Source organism: Lactuca sativa, chromosome 8 (assembly GCF_002870075.4).
Source record: "Lactuca sativa cultivar Salinas chromosome 8, Lsat_Salinas_v11, whole genome shotgun sequence".
NCBI classification, from domain to species: Eukaryota; Viridiplantae; Streptophyta; class Magnoliopsida; order Asterales; family Asteraceae; genus Lactuca; species Lactuca sativa.
The window spans coordinates 115,175,446-115,195,232 of NC_056630.2; the positions used below are offsets into that span (position 1 = coordinate 115,175,446).

General features: G+C 38.9%; 1 protein-coding gene and 1 non-coding gene across 8 annotated transcripts; one reads left to right on the plus strand and one right to left on the minus strand.

Annotated features, from left to right (window-relative positions):
• The first annotated feature begins 14,751 nt into the window (after nucleotides 1–14,751).
• On the plus strand, nucleotides 14,752–17,603 carry LOC111909437 (uncharacterized). Of its 7 annotated transcripts, none has more exons than XM_023905253.3 (7): nucleotides 14,752–14,927; nucleotides 15,068–15,188; nucleotides 15,605–16,007; nucleotides 16,097–16,350; nucleotides 16,426–16,679; nucleotides 16,769–16,986; nucleotides 17,059–17,603. In XM_023905253.3, exons 3-7 carry the CDS (start codon nucleotides 15,672–15,674, stop codon nucleotides 17,416–17,418), a joined length of 1,422 nt encoding a protein of 473 aa, XP_023761021.1. In that variant the 5' UTR covers nucleotides 14,752–14,927; nucleotides 15,068–15,188; nucleotides 15,605–15,671; the 3' UTR covers nucleotides 17,419–17,603. The 7 variants fall into 7 exon arrangements, with proteins under 7 accessions (XP_023761021.1, XP_023761022.1, XP_023761024.1 ...); XM_023905254.3 differs by having other exon boundaries at nucleotides 15,608–16,007; XM_023905256.3 differs by having other exon boundaries at nucleotides 15,080–15,188.
• A 1,887-nt stretch (nucleotides 17,604–19,490) lies between these two features.
• Nucleotides 19,491–19,562, minus strand: TRNAH-GUG (transfer RNA histidin (anticodon GUG)). Its single transcript has one exon. It is a non-coding gene; the product is annotated as a tRNA-His (tRNA).
• Between the last annotated feature and the right edge of the window lie 225 nt (nucleotides 19,563–19,787).

Consider the following 19,787-nt stretch of genomic DNA (forward strand, 5'->3'; position numbering starts at 1 on the left):
GGGTTTCTCAGTAGTGTAGTCGGGTGGGACCCATGGGCAAGGCCCGTGATTTTTAGTAACGCAGGTGGGACCTGGTAAGGACCTTAAGGTCGAGTTAGGGGGATCGAGGATCCCAGGACTTGTAGCGCCATAATGACAGAGTAGAGGGGTGGTATTAGGTAGCCTAAGTTTCCTCGGAAGTCACTGGGAGCGACTAGAAGTTTGTGTTGGGACTAGCGACCGGTGGGAGCCGGTAATCCAAATATTGATAGATCAGTAGGGACCAGGGTGGTCTCGGTTCATCTGGAAAGCAAATAAGGGACAACAGAAATGTTCAGTCAGTGGCAGTGATGGTAAGAAGTCTATGGTGGAATACAATTAGTTGATCGAGGGGTGTTATGCACATCACAGCAGGTTGGATAATCTTAGAGGGAAGGGTTTGACCCTGTTGCGCAGCTCTCGTCTGAGCCTAACCGTTGCGGGGATGAATCTTTTACTCGAAGGATTATCTGAACCATTCGCTGGGAGGGTGCTCAGCACTAAGTTATAGTAATGAGAAGTGTCCAGCGAACACTGGCGGTAACGACCCGTACTGGAAGTAGCGGGGGGTAATGGAGTTGGTGAAGGATAGGACCTTCACAGTGACAAAGTAAGTAGTTGGTTATGGAACGTTGCCTTGGAAAGGATAGAAATTGCACAAAGAAATAAAGGGGTGAACCCCTAGGGTGTTCAGCATAAGTACTCGGGGATTATCAGAAGGTTTGTCAGTTGAGTAAGTTGTGTTCCCATAATATACAGGGTCAGGGTTGACCCGAGATTATTATCCGCAAGGATTAATGCTAGTCATAGTGATCGGGAAGAAGGCCAATAGAGGTAGCCAACGGGTGTTAGGTTCCCAGACAGAGTGTTGGAGGCAGATCATAGGTCAGTTGGCTATAGCGAACTTCGAGGATGAAGTTTAGTTTAAGTGGGGTAGAGTTGTAACGCTCAAAATCAGAAACCCCAAGAAAGGAAAGAAAACCCTAAGTCAAAGGGTCAACTCGTCGAGTCCAGGGAGGAACTCGACGAGTCAGAGCGGGATCCGGGGGATCGATTAAGTAACCGACTCGGCGAGTCGGCAAAGAGGACTCGACGAGTCCGAACTGAAGTGGGAAACCCTAAATCCGGGACTTTGTGCACTATTTAAGCATGTCATTCTCTCCCTTAGGGTTCCTTATAGCCTCTCTTATCCAGAATACGAAACCCTAAGCCTCCATTGTTGCACATTTAAGCTTTTTTTTCCATTTTGGGTGATTTGAAGGAAGAAGGAAGAGGGGAACCATTGGGGATTCAAGAATTGGCAGTAGATCCAGAGTTTGTGGGATTTGCCAGAGCATTTGAAGGTAATGAGTCGCTACTTTCACTCTTTTGCATGCAGATCAACCTTTAACATGAGATTTGGGGCTTTTAGGGCAAGCTTAAGAACCATTTTGAGTTAGAAGCCCAGATCTAAAGTTGCTACTTCAGATCTAAGTGTATATTGGCCTAAAGAATCATAAAGCATCAGTCTATGGGTTTATTGTAAAGCCTCTTTGTCTTAAACCCTAGTTTGTAGTGTTTTGAGCCTAATCTCCTTAGCTACACGTAAAGTTTGCCACTTTACATGAGGAATAGGCTTTAGAAGAGTGGATCTATAGTTTGGAGTCCATGCATGACTCAAAAGCCTCTGAATATATGAAGGACTGAATAGACTCGGCGAGTAGTATAAAGATGGAGATGAACTCGACGAGTTGGATGAACAACTGGGCGAGTCTGTTGAAGATTGCCTTGGACTCGGCGAGTCAAGTTGTGAAACCCTAAACCCTTCGAGTTAAGACTCGGATCAGTGAGTTGAGTGGGGACTCAGTGAGTTGGTCAGGACAGGACTCGGAAATCGGTAGAATCGGCGAGTCAAGTCGCGAATGAAAGGATTCTGAGCGTATGAACTTGACGAGTCGTCGGGCTGACTCGGCGAGTAGGCTCAGTCAGGAAGGTTGACTTTAACCAGGACTTTGACTTTGTCAAGAATGGACTTAGTTGGCTTCTAGAGTTCTGTTTGGATCTAAGTGTTATATGTATTGATATTGGTAGCTCGGGGAGCTAGTAGAGCAACGGTTCAGAGAATTTTCGGTCAGCAGCAAGAGGGTTATCAGCAAGTTCTGCAGTGCAGGTGAGTTTCCCTTTTGTGTGAATGGGTCTAAGGACACAATGCCGGACCATGTAGATATGAGTAGGAAAACCCAGGGGTTAGCCCTAGGCACGGTATGCTAGTATGATAATTAGGACCAAGGTCCATTGATAGCGGGCAGGTGCCCAAGGAATGGTTTGCATGATAGAGTATACTTGTTGTCTGTGTGATACTTGTATGTTCCTGGTAGGGAGGTGAGTGTGGGCGAGGTCCCGTATCTCACCAATAGCAGAGTGTGGACGGTGTTCCACATCTCATTAGCAACAGAATAGGGACAAGGCCCAAGTTAGGGAAAGAGTGAGTGTGGGCTGGGCCCATATCTCACTATCAGTAGGAGCATGGACGAGGTTCCATGACTCATCAGTAACAGGATAGGGGCGAGGCCCAAGATAGGCGAGGCCTTAGGACATGATCCATTAGTATATGTTTAGCTTATGTGTTGTGATATGTTTATGTGCTATTATATTTTAGCGGGCGAGGCCCAGTGACAGGCGAGGCCTAAGTGAAACAGATATGTATCCGAGCAGGGCTCGAAGTCAGGCGGGGCCTGGAGCGGCGGGGCCGTTGTAGCGGGCGTGGCCCAGTATGTGTTGTATGTGTTGATCCAGGGTATGTGGTAGGTTGGGGAACTCACTAAGCTTCGTGCTTACGGTTTTTAGTTTTGGTTTCAGATACTTCCGGTAGTGGAGGGAAGAGCTTAGGGTGATCGCATGGCACACACTATTGATTAGTCAGCCTGGGTTGTTTTACTCTGATAATGAAAATATGTTTTGGAAATGATACTCTGAATTCATGTTATGACTTATGATATGTTTTTATGAATATGGCTTTGGTAAAGATTTAAAGAAAATTTTTGGTACGGATTTTTGGGACGTTACACGTGTCCCATTTACTTTGGGTACAAGACCGATTACATGTGCTATAATATTTATTCTTTCTGAATTTTCCAAATGCCTTGGGGCATTAAGGAGGAAAATGTCTAGAATTGTATATGACTAAAGTGATTAAGCAATTGTCGAGGACAATCTAAGGTTTAACAAAGATTGGTTGCTCAAGGACAGTTGGAAGTATACTGTTAATATTGGAAGGACCATATTGACATATTCTGAAAAGAGAAAACTCTTGTTCATAATTGATAGTCAAAAGGGGAATATGGAAATGATCCCATAGGTGGAAGTTGTTCAATAAATATGTGTAAGATTAGGAAACTTAATGCAAGAAGGATGTTTCCAAGGAGTTGATCTCCTTTGGAATGCTTTATAATGTTTGTTGTCAAGTCTTTGTGACTTTGTGCATAATCATTACAAGAGGATCAATGTATATAAGTTTAGAATCTAACAGATCTCAGTAAATGGCATGAGTTTGGAATTCTTGCATTTGCAGCAAGGAATTGGGAGTGTGAAATTAGAATCATTGGAATTATGTTCAATTGGTTTATTTCATAAAGTAAATATCATAGACAAACATAAAGTGCATACTTGGTGTATGGCAAAGCTATTATTTGGAAAAAAAAAACATAGCTTACATGCTTGGAGTATGGGACAACTAGTGTTTTTAATTCAACTATAAAGTTGATAAAACCGAAACAATGAATAACGAGTAATAAGTATGGTGATAAATAAAAGGTGTTTTATTTATATTCATAGGTTTTGATACCATATTAGATTCAATTATTCTTGGGTTTCACTTTGCATGTTTTGACTTCCAGAATAACTACGTCATTCTTCCAGATTGATTAAGTTATTCAAACCATCCACAGTCGGTCATATGTTGGAAGTAGATATGAATCAAGACTGTCATGGGTTGGCTTGTAGAGGTCCAGGTTGGTGGACAAAGTTGTGCTACAACACTCATGAGTGCTCATAAGTTCTGAGTATTGGATTCAACCCGTGCTCATTTGAATCACTTCATGGATTTTATCACGAGCGATCATGAGACGATAATATCTTATATTCTTCAAACCTAGAGATATGAGTTGTTACTATGAGTTGATAGTACATTGATTGCACGAAAACGCATTGGTAACTCGATGTTATAAAACGTGCCTTTGTGTATGATTCAACAAATAGCAGAACAAGTCATATGAGTCAAAGTTTATCCATTCCTTTTACCTTTGGGATAAAAGCGATATCTGTGGGCCCCTCGATGATTTAATGATGATAAATGTGAGTGCTTGGCCAAGCCAGGATTGATTTGATTTGTTCAATCAGTCAGTCGTCATAAATTGGAAATCAGGAAACAACAAATGGACAGAGAGAATGATTGATAATCCATGTCTCAGTCCATATGATATCTAGAATGGAGGAATATATGATCCCTTATCTAATGGACAGGTCATTGACAAAGGTCAGAGTTCGTTGACAAGATCAGAGTTCGAAAGCGGCTTTAAGAGCTACGATTGCCAGTTGGTTTTTGAAGTCATACTCAATAATAGTTTTAGACTTATCCAAGTGGGAGATTGTTGGATTAATGTCTAAGTCCATAACTATATTTGGTATGTACTTGACCCGGCCCGACATGGTCCATTTGGGTTGCACTTCACCGGCACAATTTATATTGATAATCTTTTGAGAATAGTATATTAATATATTATAAGTTCTAATATATTAATATGGAATCATATTATTTAATTAGTATTGATCACGAATTAATTAAGTGATCAAAATGAACTAATTAAATATGGACTCTTATATATATTTGTGTGATGGGCCAAGTTCATTTAGGTTGGGCTAACCTTTCATTGATAGTCCATGGATTGTTTAACCCATGGATCATATGAAATGAAAGGTCATGGGTTTAACCCTAGTCTCCACACTATATAACGATGTCCTTGGTTGGTGAAATTGGCACTAGTGTGGGTACACTAAGAGGGCTAGCCGATTTCACTAGAGAGAACCAAAGTATTCTTATTCTCAAGTTCTTCCAAGGTGTTTTGGTGATTTGTGATTCCACTTGAGGCTTCCACACTATCGGGGCTAAGCTCTTAACGCTTGAAGACATCAAGCTACACTAAAAGGTATGTCATCTAACTAGTCTTTGTAGTATAGTTGCCTCATAGTATGCTAGTTAGGATTAAAGCCTTGTAAAGTTCTTATTTGCATGTATAATAGAGAAAACATGGATCCAAGGTTTATAGGGTTGCATGTACACCATAAGAGTGTTAGAATGCTCAAAACCCAACAGCAGGCTCCATCACTCAGTTCCAGGATTTTCTATCATTGCGAACAGATTGGCCATGTGAAGGCCAACTGTCCATTGCTCGCTGCCAGGTCAGCACAGGCTCTAGCGCCAACTACATTGAGAATCACTGACGGGAGTCAGGGCAGGTGTAGCGCCCCGATTCTCAGGTATTGATTTAAGTATGAATTTCCTTGGTTTTAAGTCCCACTCAACGAGTTAAGGGTGCCCTACTCGTCGAGTAGCGGCGAGGTGGGATCGCACATTTAGTGACCTACTCGTCGAGTCCATAAAGGGACTCGGCGAGTGGGAGATGGCAGATGAAACCCAAAATTTCGGGGTATTTCACCCTATTTAAAGGATCACTAGCCATCCCCCAGCCTCCCCTTCACTGCTTCTTTCCCCTCTAAAACCCTAATCGTGTGTGAGCTCATTTTGTGCATTCTTAAGCTTGGAGGAGGATTTTCTTGGAGAAAAGAGCTTGGAGATCAAGCATTTAGAAGCAAAGAGCTTGAAGGAACTGAGATATATTGTAGTTAGCATCTTCTGGAAGGTATAAATCGTTAACCTGACCTCATTCATTCTAGATCACCTCTTTGGACAAATTCTAGGTTTTCATAGTGTGATTGGAAGCTATTCTTCCTTGCAACCTCAGATCTGAAGTTGTAACTTCAGAACTGAGCTCCTTTGGGCTTCTTAGTACATAAAGTTTCCAGCTTGTGCAAGAATGAGACTCTCCCAAGGTGTAAAGCTCCAATGGAAGCATAGATTGGTCATTTAGGGCCTTTAGAACCTTGCATGCACGTAAAGTTTGTAATTTTATGTGATAACCATGCCCTGGAAGCTTGGATCTGTGATTTGGAGCCGCTGCATGGCTCAAAACAAGTCTGTATGGAAAAAAGACTGAATGTACTCGGTGAGTCGCGAGGTTGACTCGGCGAGTCACATGAAGATGGTTGAGAACTCGACGAGTTGGATGAACAACTCAGCGAGTCTGATGAAGATTGCCATAAGACTCGACGAGTTGAAGAACAACTCGATGAGTTGGATGAGTTTTCTCTAGGATATGTATACGTGTGTATCCGTCGAGTTGAAAGGAGGAAACTCGACTGGTGGCCTTAAAGTTTTTTTAAGAATCGAAGGAACTCGACGAGTCACCCCGATGACTCGGCGAGTTGGAATGTGCTTCAAGGAACTCGGCGAGTTGAGGTCAACATGGACTGTTGACCTTGATTGAGGACTTTGACTTTGACCAAGGGTTAACTAGTTGGTTTATGGAGTACTTTGTAAGGATGAGGGCATATGATTATATTCGTACTATGGTAATAGGTGGTGGAGTCCTTGACAAGTGATCGGAGAGTTGGGATTTATCTACCGAGTTGACATCTACGAGGTGAGTTATCCTCACTATACTAAGGGGTCTAAGGCACTAAGGTTGACCCATTTGATATGTTATCTTGAGCTGTGTTAGATGCTGAGTATGACTTAGTGTTGCATGCTAGTGGTTATGCCTGTTAGGTAGGTATGTAGGACTACCTGTGATGTTATATGTTTAGTGCATGCTCGATTCTTATGATTTATGTGTTTGTTATATGGGATGGGTTAAGGCTGTACTGCTTCGTGCGGTAGCCAACAAACCCTAGGAGCATTCCAGTTACGGGATAAGGAAGACTCGTATTGTGGGCTCGGGAGCATTCCAGCTACAGGCTAAGGGAGACTCGTACTGTGGGCTCGGGGGCATTCCGGTTACGGGCTAAGGGAGACTCATACAGTGGGATCGTGGTTATTGCAGTCTGTAGGGCTGTGGAGCCGTTATGTGCTGTTATGTTCAGTTCATTATGATATGTTATTGCTGACATGGCTATGTGGACTGTATGTGTATCGGTATTTTGGGGGTAACTCACTAAGCTTTCTGGCTTACAGTTTCAGTTTATTGTTTCAGGTACATCAGAGGATCGCGGCAAGGCAAAGGCATGATCGTATACCTCCTCCTATTATGTTTATGTTTCTGGGAAAACTTTGAAAATTAGTATTTTGAAAAAAAAAAGTTGTAATGTTTCGATGAACTTGACATGTCTTTTTAAAGTTTACATTGGATTGAAATTTTGGGTGTTACAGCAGGGGGAGGCCCCCTAGGGCTCGAGGTCGCGCTTTCTAGCTTACTGCCAAGGAGCCCAAAGCAGCACCAGATGTTGTGACGGGTATGTTACTATCTCTTATCTTTTTTATTATGATTGTTTTATGCTCATATGTGTGTACCTCTTTTAGGCACGTTCTTAGTGAAACTTCTTGCCTGCTCTTGTATTGCTTGACTCGAGTGCGAGTCATTCTTTCGTCTCTCTGTCCTTTAGAAGGGAGTTTTCTTTGCCCATACGAGAGTTGGAGTGTCTGTTGTGAGTTTCTATCGCCAACGAACACGGGGTTTCTGTTGTTTCGGTTTATCAGGGTTGCATGCTGGAGATTTTCGGAGTATCTTTCTTGATCGATTTGATTCCTACTCCTATGGTTAAACACGAAACATCGACAAATCACAACTTCTTTGTTCTAAGTCTGATTTGAGATTTTGGATGTTACAGCAGGGGGAGGCCCCCTAGGGTTTGAGGTCGCGCTTTCCAGCTTACTGCCAAGGAGCCCAAAGCAGCACCAGATGTTGTGACGGGTATGTTACTATCTCTTATCTTTTTTATTATGATTGTTTTATGCTCATATGTTTGTACCTCTTTTAGGCACGTTCTTAGTGAACTCCTTGCCTGCTCTTGTATTGTTTGACTCGAGTGCGAGTCATTCTTTCGTCTTTCTGTCCTTTAGTAGGGAGTTTGCTTTGCCCATAGGAGAGTTGGAGTGTCCGTTGTGAGTTTCTATCACCAACGAACACGGGGTTTCTGTTGTTTCAGTTTATCAGGGTTGCATGCTGGAGATTTTCGGAGTATCTTTCTCGATCGATTTGATTCCTATTCCTATGGTTAAACGCGAAACATCGACAGATCACAACTTCTTTGTTCTAAGTCTGATTTGAGCATTCCTGATATCCCCGGAACCCTCGTTGCGACTACTTCAACTTTAATCAAGGCAATTTATCTTGATTAACATTTTATTTTATTTTATTTTATTTGAAACGGCAAACTAACTAATCTACACCTAAATAACCACCTATGTCTCCATAGAGACTTGAACCCCTGACCTCTCATTTGAGAAGGTCACTCCATACCGCTAGGCCATTGGCCCTTTATTACGTTATCGCCTAATATTATATATACATAATATAAGCACATAAATCACATATATTCAAACAATTTCCTTTTATTTATTCATCATATAATTACAAATGTTGACCAACGTCGGTTACATATTCTAATAATGTCTAGCGAGAAACGCCGACACTATAATTCTCCCCCCTAGGATGATTCCATCCCCGAATCATGCATCATCAAATAGATGTGGATAACAACTCCTCATTTTGCTTTTTGTTTCTCAGGTGAGCTTCTGCCCAGACGCATGTTTCCATCGCGCGAGCACTAATTCGACCATCTTACGTCGTAACTTCTTTGTTTTTCATTCAACAATGGTTTCAGGTTCTTTAATCAACCGCTTGCTCTCATCAATCCCCATCTCCGAAAGTGGAATCATATCTGGAATGTCTCCCATGAACTTCCTTAAATAACACACATGAAAGGTGTTATGAATACCGTCTAGTTCTTCCGACAACTCCAGCTTGTAAGCTTAATTTCCAATCCTCTAAAGAACTTTGAATGGTACAATGAACCGTGGACTCAGTTTCCCTCACTTCCCAACCGTTCCATGGAAAGACCTTAAGCAACACTTGGTCTCAAACTTCAAACATAATTGGTTGTCGCTTTTTATCTGCACATCTCTTCTAATGATTTTAAGGTGTTAGCATCCTTTCTCTAATCATTTTCAACCTCTCAACAGTCTGATGGATGATCTAAGTGTTGGGTTTTGAGCACTATAACACTCCTATGGTGCACATGCAATCCTAAATGCTTTAGATCTATGTTTTCTCTAATTATACATGCATTTTGTTTTTCCAAAGAATTCTCCCTATCTAGCGTACAATTGAAGCTATATAATATAAAACTTTAGTTTGGATGCTTACCTCTTGAGTAGGGTAGAGTTCCTGACCTTTGAAAGCTTGAGCACCTCAAGTGTGATGCCTTTAATGGTTCACAAACACCAATACGCAAGAGGAGGATTTAAGAGAATAAGATACTTGACTCCAGGGAGTGTGTAGCCGATTTTGGCTTATGGGGTCACTATTTATAATTTGGCAAATGTTAGGGTTACACTTTGTAACCCCTAATGCTCCATGACTTTTCACATTCTTATGCTCCGTGGGTTAACCTCCATGGACTATCCATGGATTATCTTATTGGTTTAGCCCAACTATATAGTCATGGATCATTAGCCCACATTACAAGAATCATTGGTTTACATAATCAATCCTCATATATTTAATTAGTCTCTTTTGATCACAAAATTAATTCCAAATTAATTCTTGATCAATACTAACTAAATAATATTAATATATTATACTTGTAATATATTAATAAATTACAAATAACCTTATTCTCAAAAAAAGTATCCTATCAAATTGCACTGGTGAAGGCAACCCAAAAGGACCATGCTACAATCGGGTCAAGTACATCCCAGTTATAGTTATTGGCTTAGACACCAAATCCAACAGTCTCTCACTTGGATAAGTCTAATAATTGTAGCTGCCAATGTGACTTTCGGATCCAACTTAGCAATCGTAAGCTTTCAAAAGTCGTTGTCAACTCTGACCTAGATAGTGATGCATCCTTTAGATAAGGGATCATATAATTCTCTGTTCTCAAGATACCAGCTGGAAAAATACATGGAACAATGTCATACTTATTGTCTAGCAGTTTGTTTCCCGATTTCCTATTCGTCTGACAAAGAACATAACTAAACACATCAATTTAGTTCTGACCGGACCCGACACAAAGTCAAAACAGAATCATCGAGGGGCCCAAGATATCGCTTTTAATCCTCTTAGGATAAAAGGGAACATATTAACTTCGACATTATATGTTTGTACTAACTACTCGTTACATCATGCACAACGATACATTTTATAACATCAAATTACTGATGCGTTTTTGTATCATCAATGCACAACCAACTTGTAGTCAACAACTCATATATCTTGGTTTGGAGACTTCTATGATACTATCATCCCACAATCACTTGAGATAAATTCCATGAAGTGATTCAAGTGAGCGCGGGTTGATCTAATACTCCAAATCTTATTTTAGAAGTACTCATGAATGGTGCAACAAACCTGTTGTTATGCCTAACTCCTTAGACAAATCTACAAGCCAACTCATGACATTCTTCGTTCATACCTACTTCCAAAGTATGATTGCATGTGGATAGTTTGAATAAATCTTATTATTCTGGAAGTCAAAACATGCAAAGTGAAACAATAGTAAATGATTGACACAAGACAGTAACTTTACTTATAAATAAAGCTCCTTTTATTCATCCTCAAATGTCAATTACAATTTATATATTACACGTTTCGGTTTATCTAAGTGCTTAACCTTAGTCAGTCCCTTTGTGAGGGGATCTGTTGGGTTGTCCTCTAACGATATCCTCTTCACCACGAGGTGTCCTTCTTCTACTTGATGTCTTATGAAGTGGTACTTTCTGTCGATATGTATGGATCTTCCATGATCTCTCGGTTCCTTGGTTAAGGCAACCGCCCCTTCATTATCGTAGAAAATCTCCACAGGCTCCTTTATGGAAGGAATAACTCCAAGGTATCCGATGAAGTTTTTCAACCATATCGCCTCCTTCGATGCTTCACTTGCTGCTATGTACTCTGATTCGCATGTTGAATCAACTACAGTCTCCCGCTTGGAACTTTTCCATGTCATTGCTCCTCCATTTAGGGTAAATATCCAGGCCGACTTAGAGCGGAAATTATCTTTGTCGGTCTGAAAGCTGGCGTCACTATACCCTGTCACTCTCAAGTCATCACTTCCACTGAGGGTAAGGACCCGGTCCTTAGTCCTCTGCAGGTACTTAAGAATGTTCTTAACCGTAGTCCAATGGGCTTTACCAAGGTTCCATTGATATCTGCTGACCATTCGCAAAGCAAAGACCACATCAGGGCGAGTACAAGTCATAGCATACATGATCGAACCAACTGCGGAAGCATATGGTATATGACTCATTTCTTCTATCTCAGCCTTTTTACTCGGACTATGAGTCTTACTTAGTTTGGTATTGCCTTGGATAGGTAAGTTACCTTTCTTGGAGTTCTCCAAGTTGAAACGTTTCAACACCTTGTCCAAGTAGGTACTTTGACTAAGTCCTATTAGTCTTTTACTTTTATTTCTCAATATACTTATCCCTAGGATATAGGCAGCTTCTCCGAGGTCCTTCATAGCGAAACACTTCCCAAGCCAAGACTTAACCTCCTACAAGGTCGGGATGTTATTTCCTATGAGCAGTATGTCATCTACATACAATACCAGAAAACTGACTATACTCCCACTAGCTTTAACATATACACATGATTCATCCTCGCTTCTCAAAAATCCGAACTCTTTGACTTTCTCGTCAAAACAAAGATTACATCTGTGAGATGCTTGTTTCAATCCATAAATGGATTTCTCAACACTCTATTAGGGTACTTTGCATTGACAAAACCCTCCAGCTGACTCATGTAAACATTTTCAATCCAACTTTCCATTAAGGAAAGCGGTTTTGACATCCATTTGCCATATTTCATAGTCATGAAATGCAGCAATGGCCAACATAACCCTTATAGATTTAATCTTCGCTACTGGTGAGAAGGTCTCATCACAGTCAACTCTCGGAGTTTGAGTAAAGTCTTTCGCAACCAGTCGCGCCTTATATGTGTATACATTCCCATCCATATCGGTCTTCTTCTTGAAGATCCATTTGCACCCGACTGTCTTTCGACCTGGTACATTGTCAACCAAGCTCCAAACTTGATTTTCATACATGGACTGAATTTTGCTGTACATAGCCTCTTTCCATTTAGCAGACTCGGGGCATGCCATGGCTTCCTTGTAGTTCTTAGGTTCATCCAGATTTACCAATGTGCTATCACTGATAAATGTATCACCTTCTGCAATAATATGGAAACCATAAAACTCATGTGGAACTCTAACTCTACTGGAATGCCTCAAAGGTACGGACTCATCAATTGGCTCAACCGGAGTTTCCTCTTCGGGTTAAGTGCTAGTGTTTGATGTTCCTTCACCGCTTGACTCTTGAAGCTCTTCAAGGTCAATTTGCCTCCCATTGTCCCTTTGGCATATGAGTCCTCTCTCACGAAAGACTCCTCTCCTCGCGATGAAGACAACATTGTCACTCGGTTTGTAGAACAAATACCCAAAGGACTTTTGCGGGTATCCGATGAAAATACATCACTCACTCCGATGTTCAAGCTTGTCATGAGTCTCGCTTATCACGAAAGCATTGCAACCCCAAACCTTGATGTGGTCTAATGTGGGAACCTTCACAGTCCACATCTCGTGATGTGTTTTAGAAACCTTTTTGATAGGGACTAGATTAAGGATATGGGCGACAGTCTCTAAGGCATACCCCTATAATGAGATAGGTAATGAAGCTCGACTCATCATGGAACGAACCATGTCTAGCAAGTATCTATTGCGCCTCTCAGCCACACCATTAAGTGTGGTGTCCTAGGTGGCGTTAATTGCGAAACAATTCCACATTCCTTAAGATAGTCAAAGAACTTGATACTAAGATGCTCTCTTCCTCGATCGGATCGCAACATCTTTATCTTCCTGCCCAATTGATTCTCCACTTCTTTTTTAAACTCTTTGGACTTTTCAAAGGATTCTGACTTATGCTTGATCAAGTAGACATAGCCATATCTACAGTAATCATCAGTAAAAGTTACATGTAAGCGATTAACATCCTTTGTGGCGGTTATGGATGGTCCATAGACATCAGTGTGTATGAGATCCAACACACCTTCACCCCTTTCACAAGTACCAGTGAAGGGTGACTTGGTCATCTTTCCAAGTAAACAAGATTCGAAAGTGTCATCCGACTTTAAGTCGAATGACATGTCCAAGACGACAATGCCACAATCATGCTTTATCCAAATCATTGGAAGAATCAATTTGTAACACATTATTAAGCAACAAAGCGTGAACCGAAAGCATCGTCGGTGACGACCCCGAATCTATAAAACTTAAGCTGATCAAATTCACCGATGGATTGGAAACGAATGCATGAAAGGGGATAGTTTTGGGAAAACAACATACTTGATTAGGACCCTTAAATATTGAGTCATTGACTACAATTGAAGGTTTGTTGATGAAAGCCCTAATTTCATAAAAAGGAAGAGGCGACTAATCCGTAAATCGAAGCCTTTGGTCTTGTAGCATCCTGAATATGTTGTTGGTGAAAGCAGATGCAGAGGAAGATGAAGCAGTTTAGTGTTTAGTCCACCTTGATGTAGGTGAGAGAGATGACGAAGAGGTAGGATAACCGAGGAGATTGAGTTGCTGAAGCGAGAAATCTTCGACATCTGTAGGGATGAGGGGGAATCAGATGATTGAGGTAAGGGGCCTGATTGGGCGTGGTCAAGTAAGTAGATAAGTAAAAGGAGAAGGCAACCGAGGGAGAAAAGCGGTGGAGGAGGAATAAGCGAAAGCAAAAACGGTGACATCAATCTAATCCCTATTGGGTTACACAATCGGTGCCGTTAAACCATCGTCGGTGGAATAACGTGTGATGTCAATACAAAAGCAGCAGAGAAGGACACGTAGATGGTAAGGCCACACTTAACTACACGTGTAATCCACTATAGAATAAAAAAAATGGATAAATAAAATAAAACATCGTAGAAAAGAAAAAAATAATAAATAAAGCCAATGAGAAACAGGTACTTTTCACTAAGGGTCCTCATGATTAATATTTATATAAATGGTATAAGCAATCAAATTTTTTTTTTTATCTAAAATGAACAATCAAACAAACATTTATATTTTTGATGAGTTATATCGTATCAAACCCAAAAACATATTCGTTTTAACGAGTTGTATCAAACACAAAAACATATTAAAATACTAAACCCAAAAACGTATTTATTATAACGAGTTGTATCATATACACTTAAAGTTATAACGGTCCAACAGATACAAGAAACGAAAATTTTGGATCCAGACCGATATCGGTCCAGTCGAAGATCCATAAAATTCTTTGAAACCCATCCGATCCAAGAGTCCGTCCGATCCAATCCAAATTCTCACCCCTAGTTAAAAGTAAAGCTACATGAACCTGGTATTTTTAATAAAATTAACCGAAATAAATAGAACGGTGGTCACCTCCAAGTTTCGAACTGACGTGGATGACTTAACAAACGGACAGCGCCGACACAAATAAACCAAATCCTAACTAATTTGAACACCAAAATCTCTCAGATCAAACTAATGTGATTACGATATCTGTTTCCATTTTTGCAATTGAAGATCGAGTGTTTCGATGGAGGATTCGAGTTGTTCATCAGTTCCAGGTGAACTTTGTGTTTTTTTCGTTTTCGACTTCCGATATCTTTTTTCATATTGTTTGTTGAACTGAATGCTGTAATGGAAGCTCTTTTCGTAAGAATATTGCTTAGATTTACGATGTTGATACGGAATTTTATGTTTCTAGCATGATTATCAGGTGATTCGGATGGCTTTTAGCTGTGATGGTTTAGGGTTTTGCTGTAGCTTCGCCTGTATGGTTAAGATTTATGACTAAGAATCTAAGATTTATGACACTTATCAATCAGGTTTGTCGTACATACGTGTTCTTTCTTTGTTTCGTCTTCTTGTTATTCCATAATCCAGAAGGCTGCTGCCTACAATTTGGCGTTTATGATTACCCGATCTAATTTTAAAATTCACCTCCATCGAAAATTCTATTATATCACAACTTGCTTTCCTATAACTGGGAAATTTCATATTTCTCCAATGTTTTGTGATCTTTTATTCGGTATAATCAGATAAACAAGTACTACTGAAAAATATTTGTTTTCTGAAAACCTTGTAATCACCATCCAAAACCAGTATATGTATGATAGTTTGTGGTCCTCCATGTGGTTGCTATCAATATCATACCATATAGACGTATATACATACAGTTATACACTACAAGCTACATTCTAATAATTGCTCTTTGCAAATTTTCTTTTCTTTTCCATTTCAGTAGGTTCTACACCTCATATATTGTATAAAAAGTTCTCTAAAGATCAAGCTTGGTAGCTTAAAAAATAATGGGAGACTCATTTCACAATCATGTTCCATGTCCAACAAGCTCTGAACCATCAAATTCCAAATTAACTTTGGTTGCTTCTTGCTCCAAGTCTCTTTCCCACAAATCATTAAAACAAATACCTGTTTTTAACAATGGGAGAATCAGAAAATCACACGTGAATGACATGGCATTGTTTTTACTTAAAGTTGGTGCCCTAGAGACAGTAAGGAGATTATCAAAGCACAGGTGTCCTTTTATATGGTCCAGTTTGCAAACTTTACAAGTTTTCTGCTACCCACCACTTAAATGGCTCCAAAGATGGAAACTTTTTGGGAATTTGATTAAAGGGATGCAGGTTTGTTTTTATATAACATGATCTAAGTTTTCATTTACATTTCTTGAATGTTGATGATGATGGATATGATATGGTTTCCTTGGTTGTAGATGTTGTCAAGACCATTACTAGTGCTCTCTATTGCAACAACTTTCTCAAATCATTCAGAACAAAACAATCTTGATTCAGATGATATAGAAATAGTAGATTCAGATGGAAGCGATTATCATGGTGTTCAAGATTCACATCCTGAATTGCCTCCTACACAATCCATTAGGGTTGATGATGAAGTTCCATCATCTACAAATTGGTTAATTGATCTTTATAAAGAGCTTGACAACCAGGGTCTTCATTTACCTGAAAGGTATTTAACTATTTATGACTATGATATTAATGCATAAAATAAAACCATTAAACACACAGACTTATGTTTATGCAGAATAAACGAGGATGAGCTTCATAGGTTCCATTATGCAGCAAATGGTGATTTTTCAAGTTTGGTTACATCAGTCAAGAAGTCAATACAATGGAGAAAAACATATAAAATTCTTTCACAAGAAGAACTCGAGGCATGGGCAAATATGGTATTTTGGCATGGAACTGATGTTAAAAACCGCCCATGTCTCATTGTTCGTCTAGTTGCGTGCATCCACTTGCCACCCAGTGAAAGACCCCGTTTCTCACAAGCAATCAGTATGTTCATTTTTCCATTAGTTTTCTCAACATTTTTATTAAAAAAAAAGTAATAATATTTTAACTTTTTTTACTTTTTACCATGTCAGTATCTCAGGTAGAACATGGGATGCTACATCTAGTAAATGCTGAAAATCCTGAGGTAACAGTATTGGTGGATTGTGAAGGATTATCTCTAAGATTCCCAATGCAACTACTTAGATCATGTTCAATTACTCTTCAAGAAAACTACCCAAATCGTTTGGGCTGTTTGTTTATTATTCGACTTCCTCCTGTTGCTAGAGTTATTGCACAGACTTTCATTCAAGTAAGCTTTTTCTTTTCAAAACTAAATTACATTTTTGGTCCCTGAGCTTACCGGATTATTATTGTTTATTAGGTTTTGAAACCCGCAACGAGACAAAAACTTAAAATAATAGGGCGAATGTACAAAAATGCCCTTGAGGAGTACCTGAGGACATTTCCATCGTATCTAGGTGGCGAATGTGGGTGTTGTAGATGTGTAAAGGTTGGGAACTCGCATTTGGAGATTAATGAATTTAATGAAGAAGGGTTAAATGTGGAGAGAGTGAGAAGTGAAGGGGGGTTTGAGAATAATTATTATGAGTTTGGTGATGTGAATGAAGGTTGTGAGAGGGTGTTGAGATCTGCTGTGGTCGGGATTTTGATGGTGTGGGCGTTAATTGCTCTTATTGCTGGAATACTTGACCCTGAAACTCGTCCTGGTTTACAAGTTTGAGGAATTTGTATTTTTATTAGATGTGAATAAATTGTATTAACTTATAGTATGATTTATATATGTCCTTATTGTAGATTTATGTATACCAATCGAGTGTATCTTCTCAACGAATGTATGTATCCTAACTACAGTTCTTGTTTTGTAAGTGTGTTTATTTAAAATTTAGTATATGGTTTTATCAACAATTCTTATATTTTTGTTATTAGAATGACCAAATTTTAAAATATTTTCATAACGTTTAAGTGTAAAGATTTATATTTGGATGCAAGTAATTTTATATGTTCATGGATATTTATGTTTTGATTACAACCTTTAGGGCACGTTTGACAAAAAAAGTATATATATTACAGTGTAACTTTTATTTGCTGCAAAAAGTTTAGTCTTTATCTGAAGTTAGAAGTTGTATACTTCTTTTTTTTTTTTTTTTTTACTTCTAGTTTTTTTGGAAGCTCCTAAGTCCATTTTATATGTTCATGGATATTTATGTTTTGATTACAGTCTTACGGGCACGTTTGATAAAAAAAAATATTATAATGAAAAATTGTAACTTTTATTTGCTGCCAAAAGTTTAGGGGTTGTTTGTTTTTTTTTGTGAAGAGCTGCGCAACCACTTTTGTCTGCGCCGCGCAGACAACGCGTAGACATATGCCCTCGCAGAGTGTTTGTTTTTTGGAAGTGCGCAGACAAAAAAACGTTTGCGCGAGGTCTTCCTGGCGCAGACATGGGCCATTGTCTTCAAAGGTCTTCAGACCTCATTTTAACCTAAAAAAAAAAAAAAGACCACCCGTTTTTTTTTCTTTCTCTTTTTACTGAAAATGCATTTTTAATGTTAATGACATGGAATTAAGTTTGAAAAATTAATTTATTTCAACAGCTACAGACGTTAAAAACAAACAGTCTTCTTATTGCAGACTGCAGACATTTGGTCCACCTCTTCTGCCGCTAAGACTTGCAGATATGGTCCGCAGACTGCAAACATTTTGGCTTCAAAAAAACAAACAGCACCTAGTCTTTATCTGAAGTTAAAGTTGTATACTTTTTTTTTTTTTTTTTTTTTTTCAATTCTAGTTTTTTTGGAAGCTCCAAACTCCAAACTCCTTAAAGACTATTAAAATTCTGATTATGCAAATTTTGGCCCGGAGAATTTTTATTTTTTTATTCTTATTTATTTATTTTATTTTATTTTTTGTGTTAGCATAAATGTCCTCATCAAATGTAAAAGGGAAAAGTAATTAATTGGGACCAATGTTTTAAAAACCGGTTTTTTAGTTGAACCGGTATGGTGACCGGTTCCCGGTTCAACTGGTTTAACCGGTTCGACCGTCGGGTGAACCGGTTTCTATATTTTTCATGTATTTTTCTATTTTCCTACACATGCATACATATAGAAATTATGAATTTGATGTTTATAAGTTCAAACATTAAAAATACATATAAAAATAAGTTGTAGATGAATCTAAATATATTAAAATAATACTTAACCATAAGTTTTAGTGTTTTACATCAATCTATATACGTCAAAAAGAAAATAAAGTATAATACCGAAACGAAATATAGTTTTTGATGAATACAAACACATCAAAAAAATTTATAACATTTACCATATGTTTTTATTTAGAGAAAACTAAATAGATTTGAAAAAAATTACCAAAGTTTATTATGTAAATGGTTTTTTTTTTTCATGTGTTTTGATTCGGTTTAACCGGTTCAACCGGTTTATTTTGACCGGTTCAACCGGTTTTTTCTAAAAACCGGCCGGTTCAATCCGGTTCAGAAATCAATGTAAAACCGGTGATAGTTGAACCGCTCCCTCTCCCGGTTCCCGATCCAACCGGCCGGTTCAAACCGATTTTTAAAACATTCATTGGGACACAGTGAAACTACCCAATAATGAAAACTTGAAAGTGAATTTCTCTTGTGATGGGACGAAAATTGCACAACTGTTACAAGAAAAGAGAGACGACTTATGTATTTTACTATTTTATCAAAAAAGCAATGTGAAAACAGTTTTTTTCAAGGGACCAAAATGGCACAATTGACAAAAATTAAACAGACAACTTAAAAGGGAAAAGTGTGGCTGCTGGGATTCGAGCCCAGGTCTCCACGGCCACAACGTGGAATTCTTACCACTAAACTACAGCCACTTTTGTTTTATATTTATCAATATAACTATAAAACTACTATTTCAACAAAGTAAACATATATGTAAACGAAGGGAATAATAAATCAACATGGATTTACAAGTAAAATAGTATAAGTTACAGGATAATACAAGCACGTATTTATATTTTTTTTTATCAAAAATATGATTTTTTGATGATTGACAAACGAATGTGGATCATAAATTCCCAAAACGATTTAGTTGGAAA

Excerpts from the sequence above, each read along its gene's own strand:
- LOC111909437 (XM_023905253.3), top strand. The coding sequence starts at position 15,672 with ATGGGAGACTCATTTCACAATCATGTTCCATGTCCAACAAGCTCTGAA. Across the intron at positions 16,351-16,425 it reads GGTCTTCATTTACCTGAAAG|AATAAACGAGGATGAGCTTC; the intron begins GTATTTAACTAT and ends ATGTTTATGCAG. Across the intron at positions 16,680-16,768 it reads CCGTTTCTCACAAGCAATCA|TATCTCAGGTAGAACATGGG; the intron begins GTATGTTCATTT and ends TTACCATGTCAG.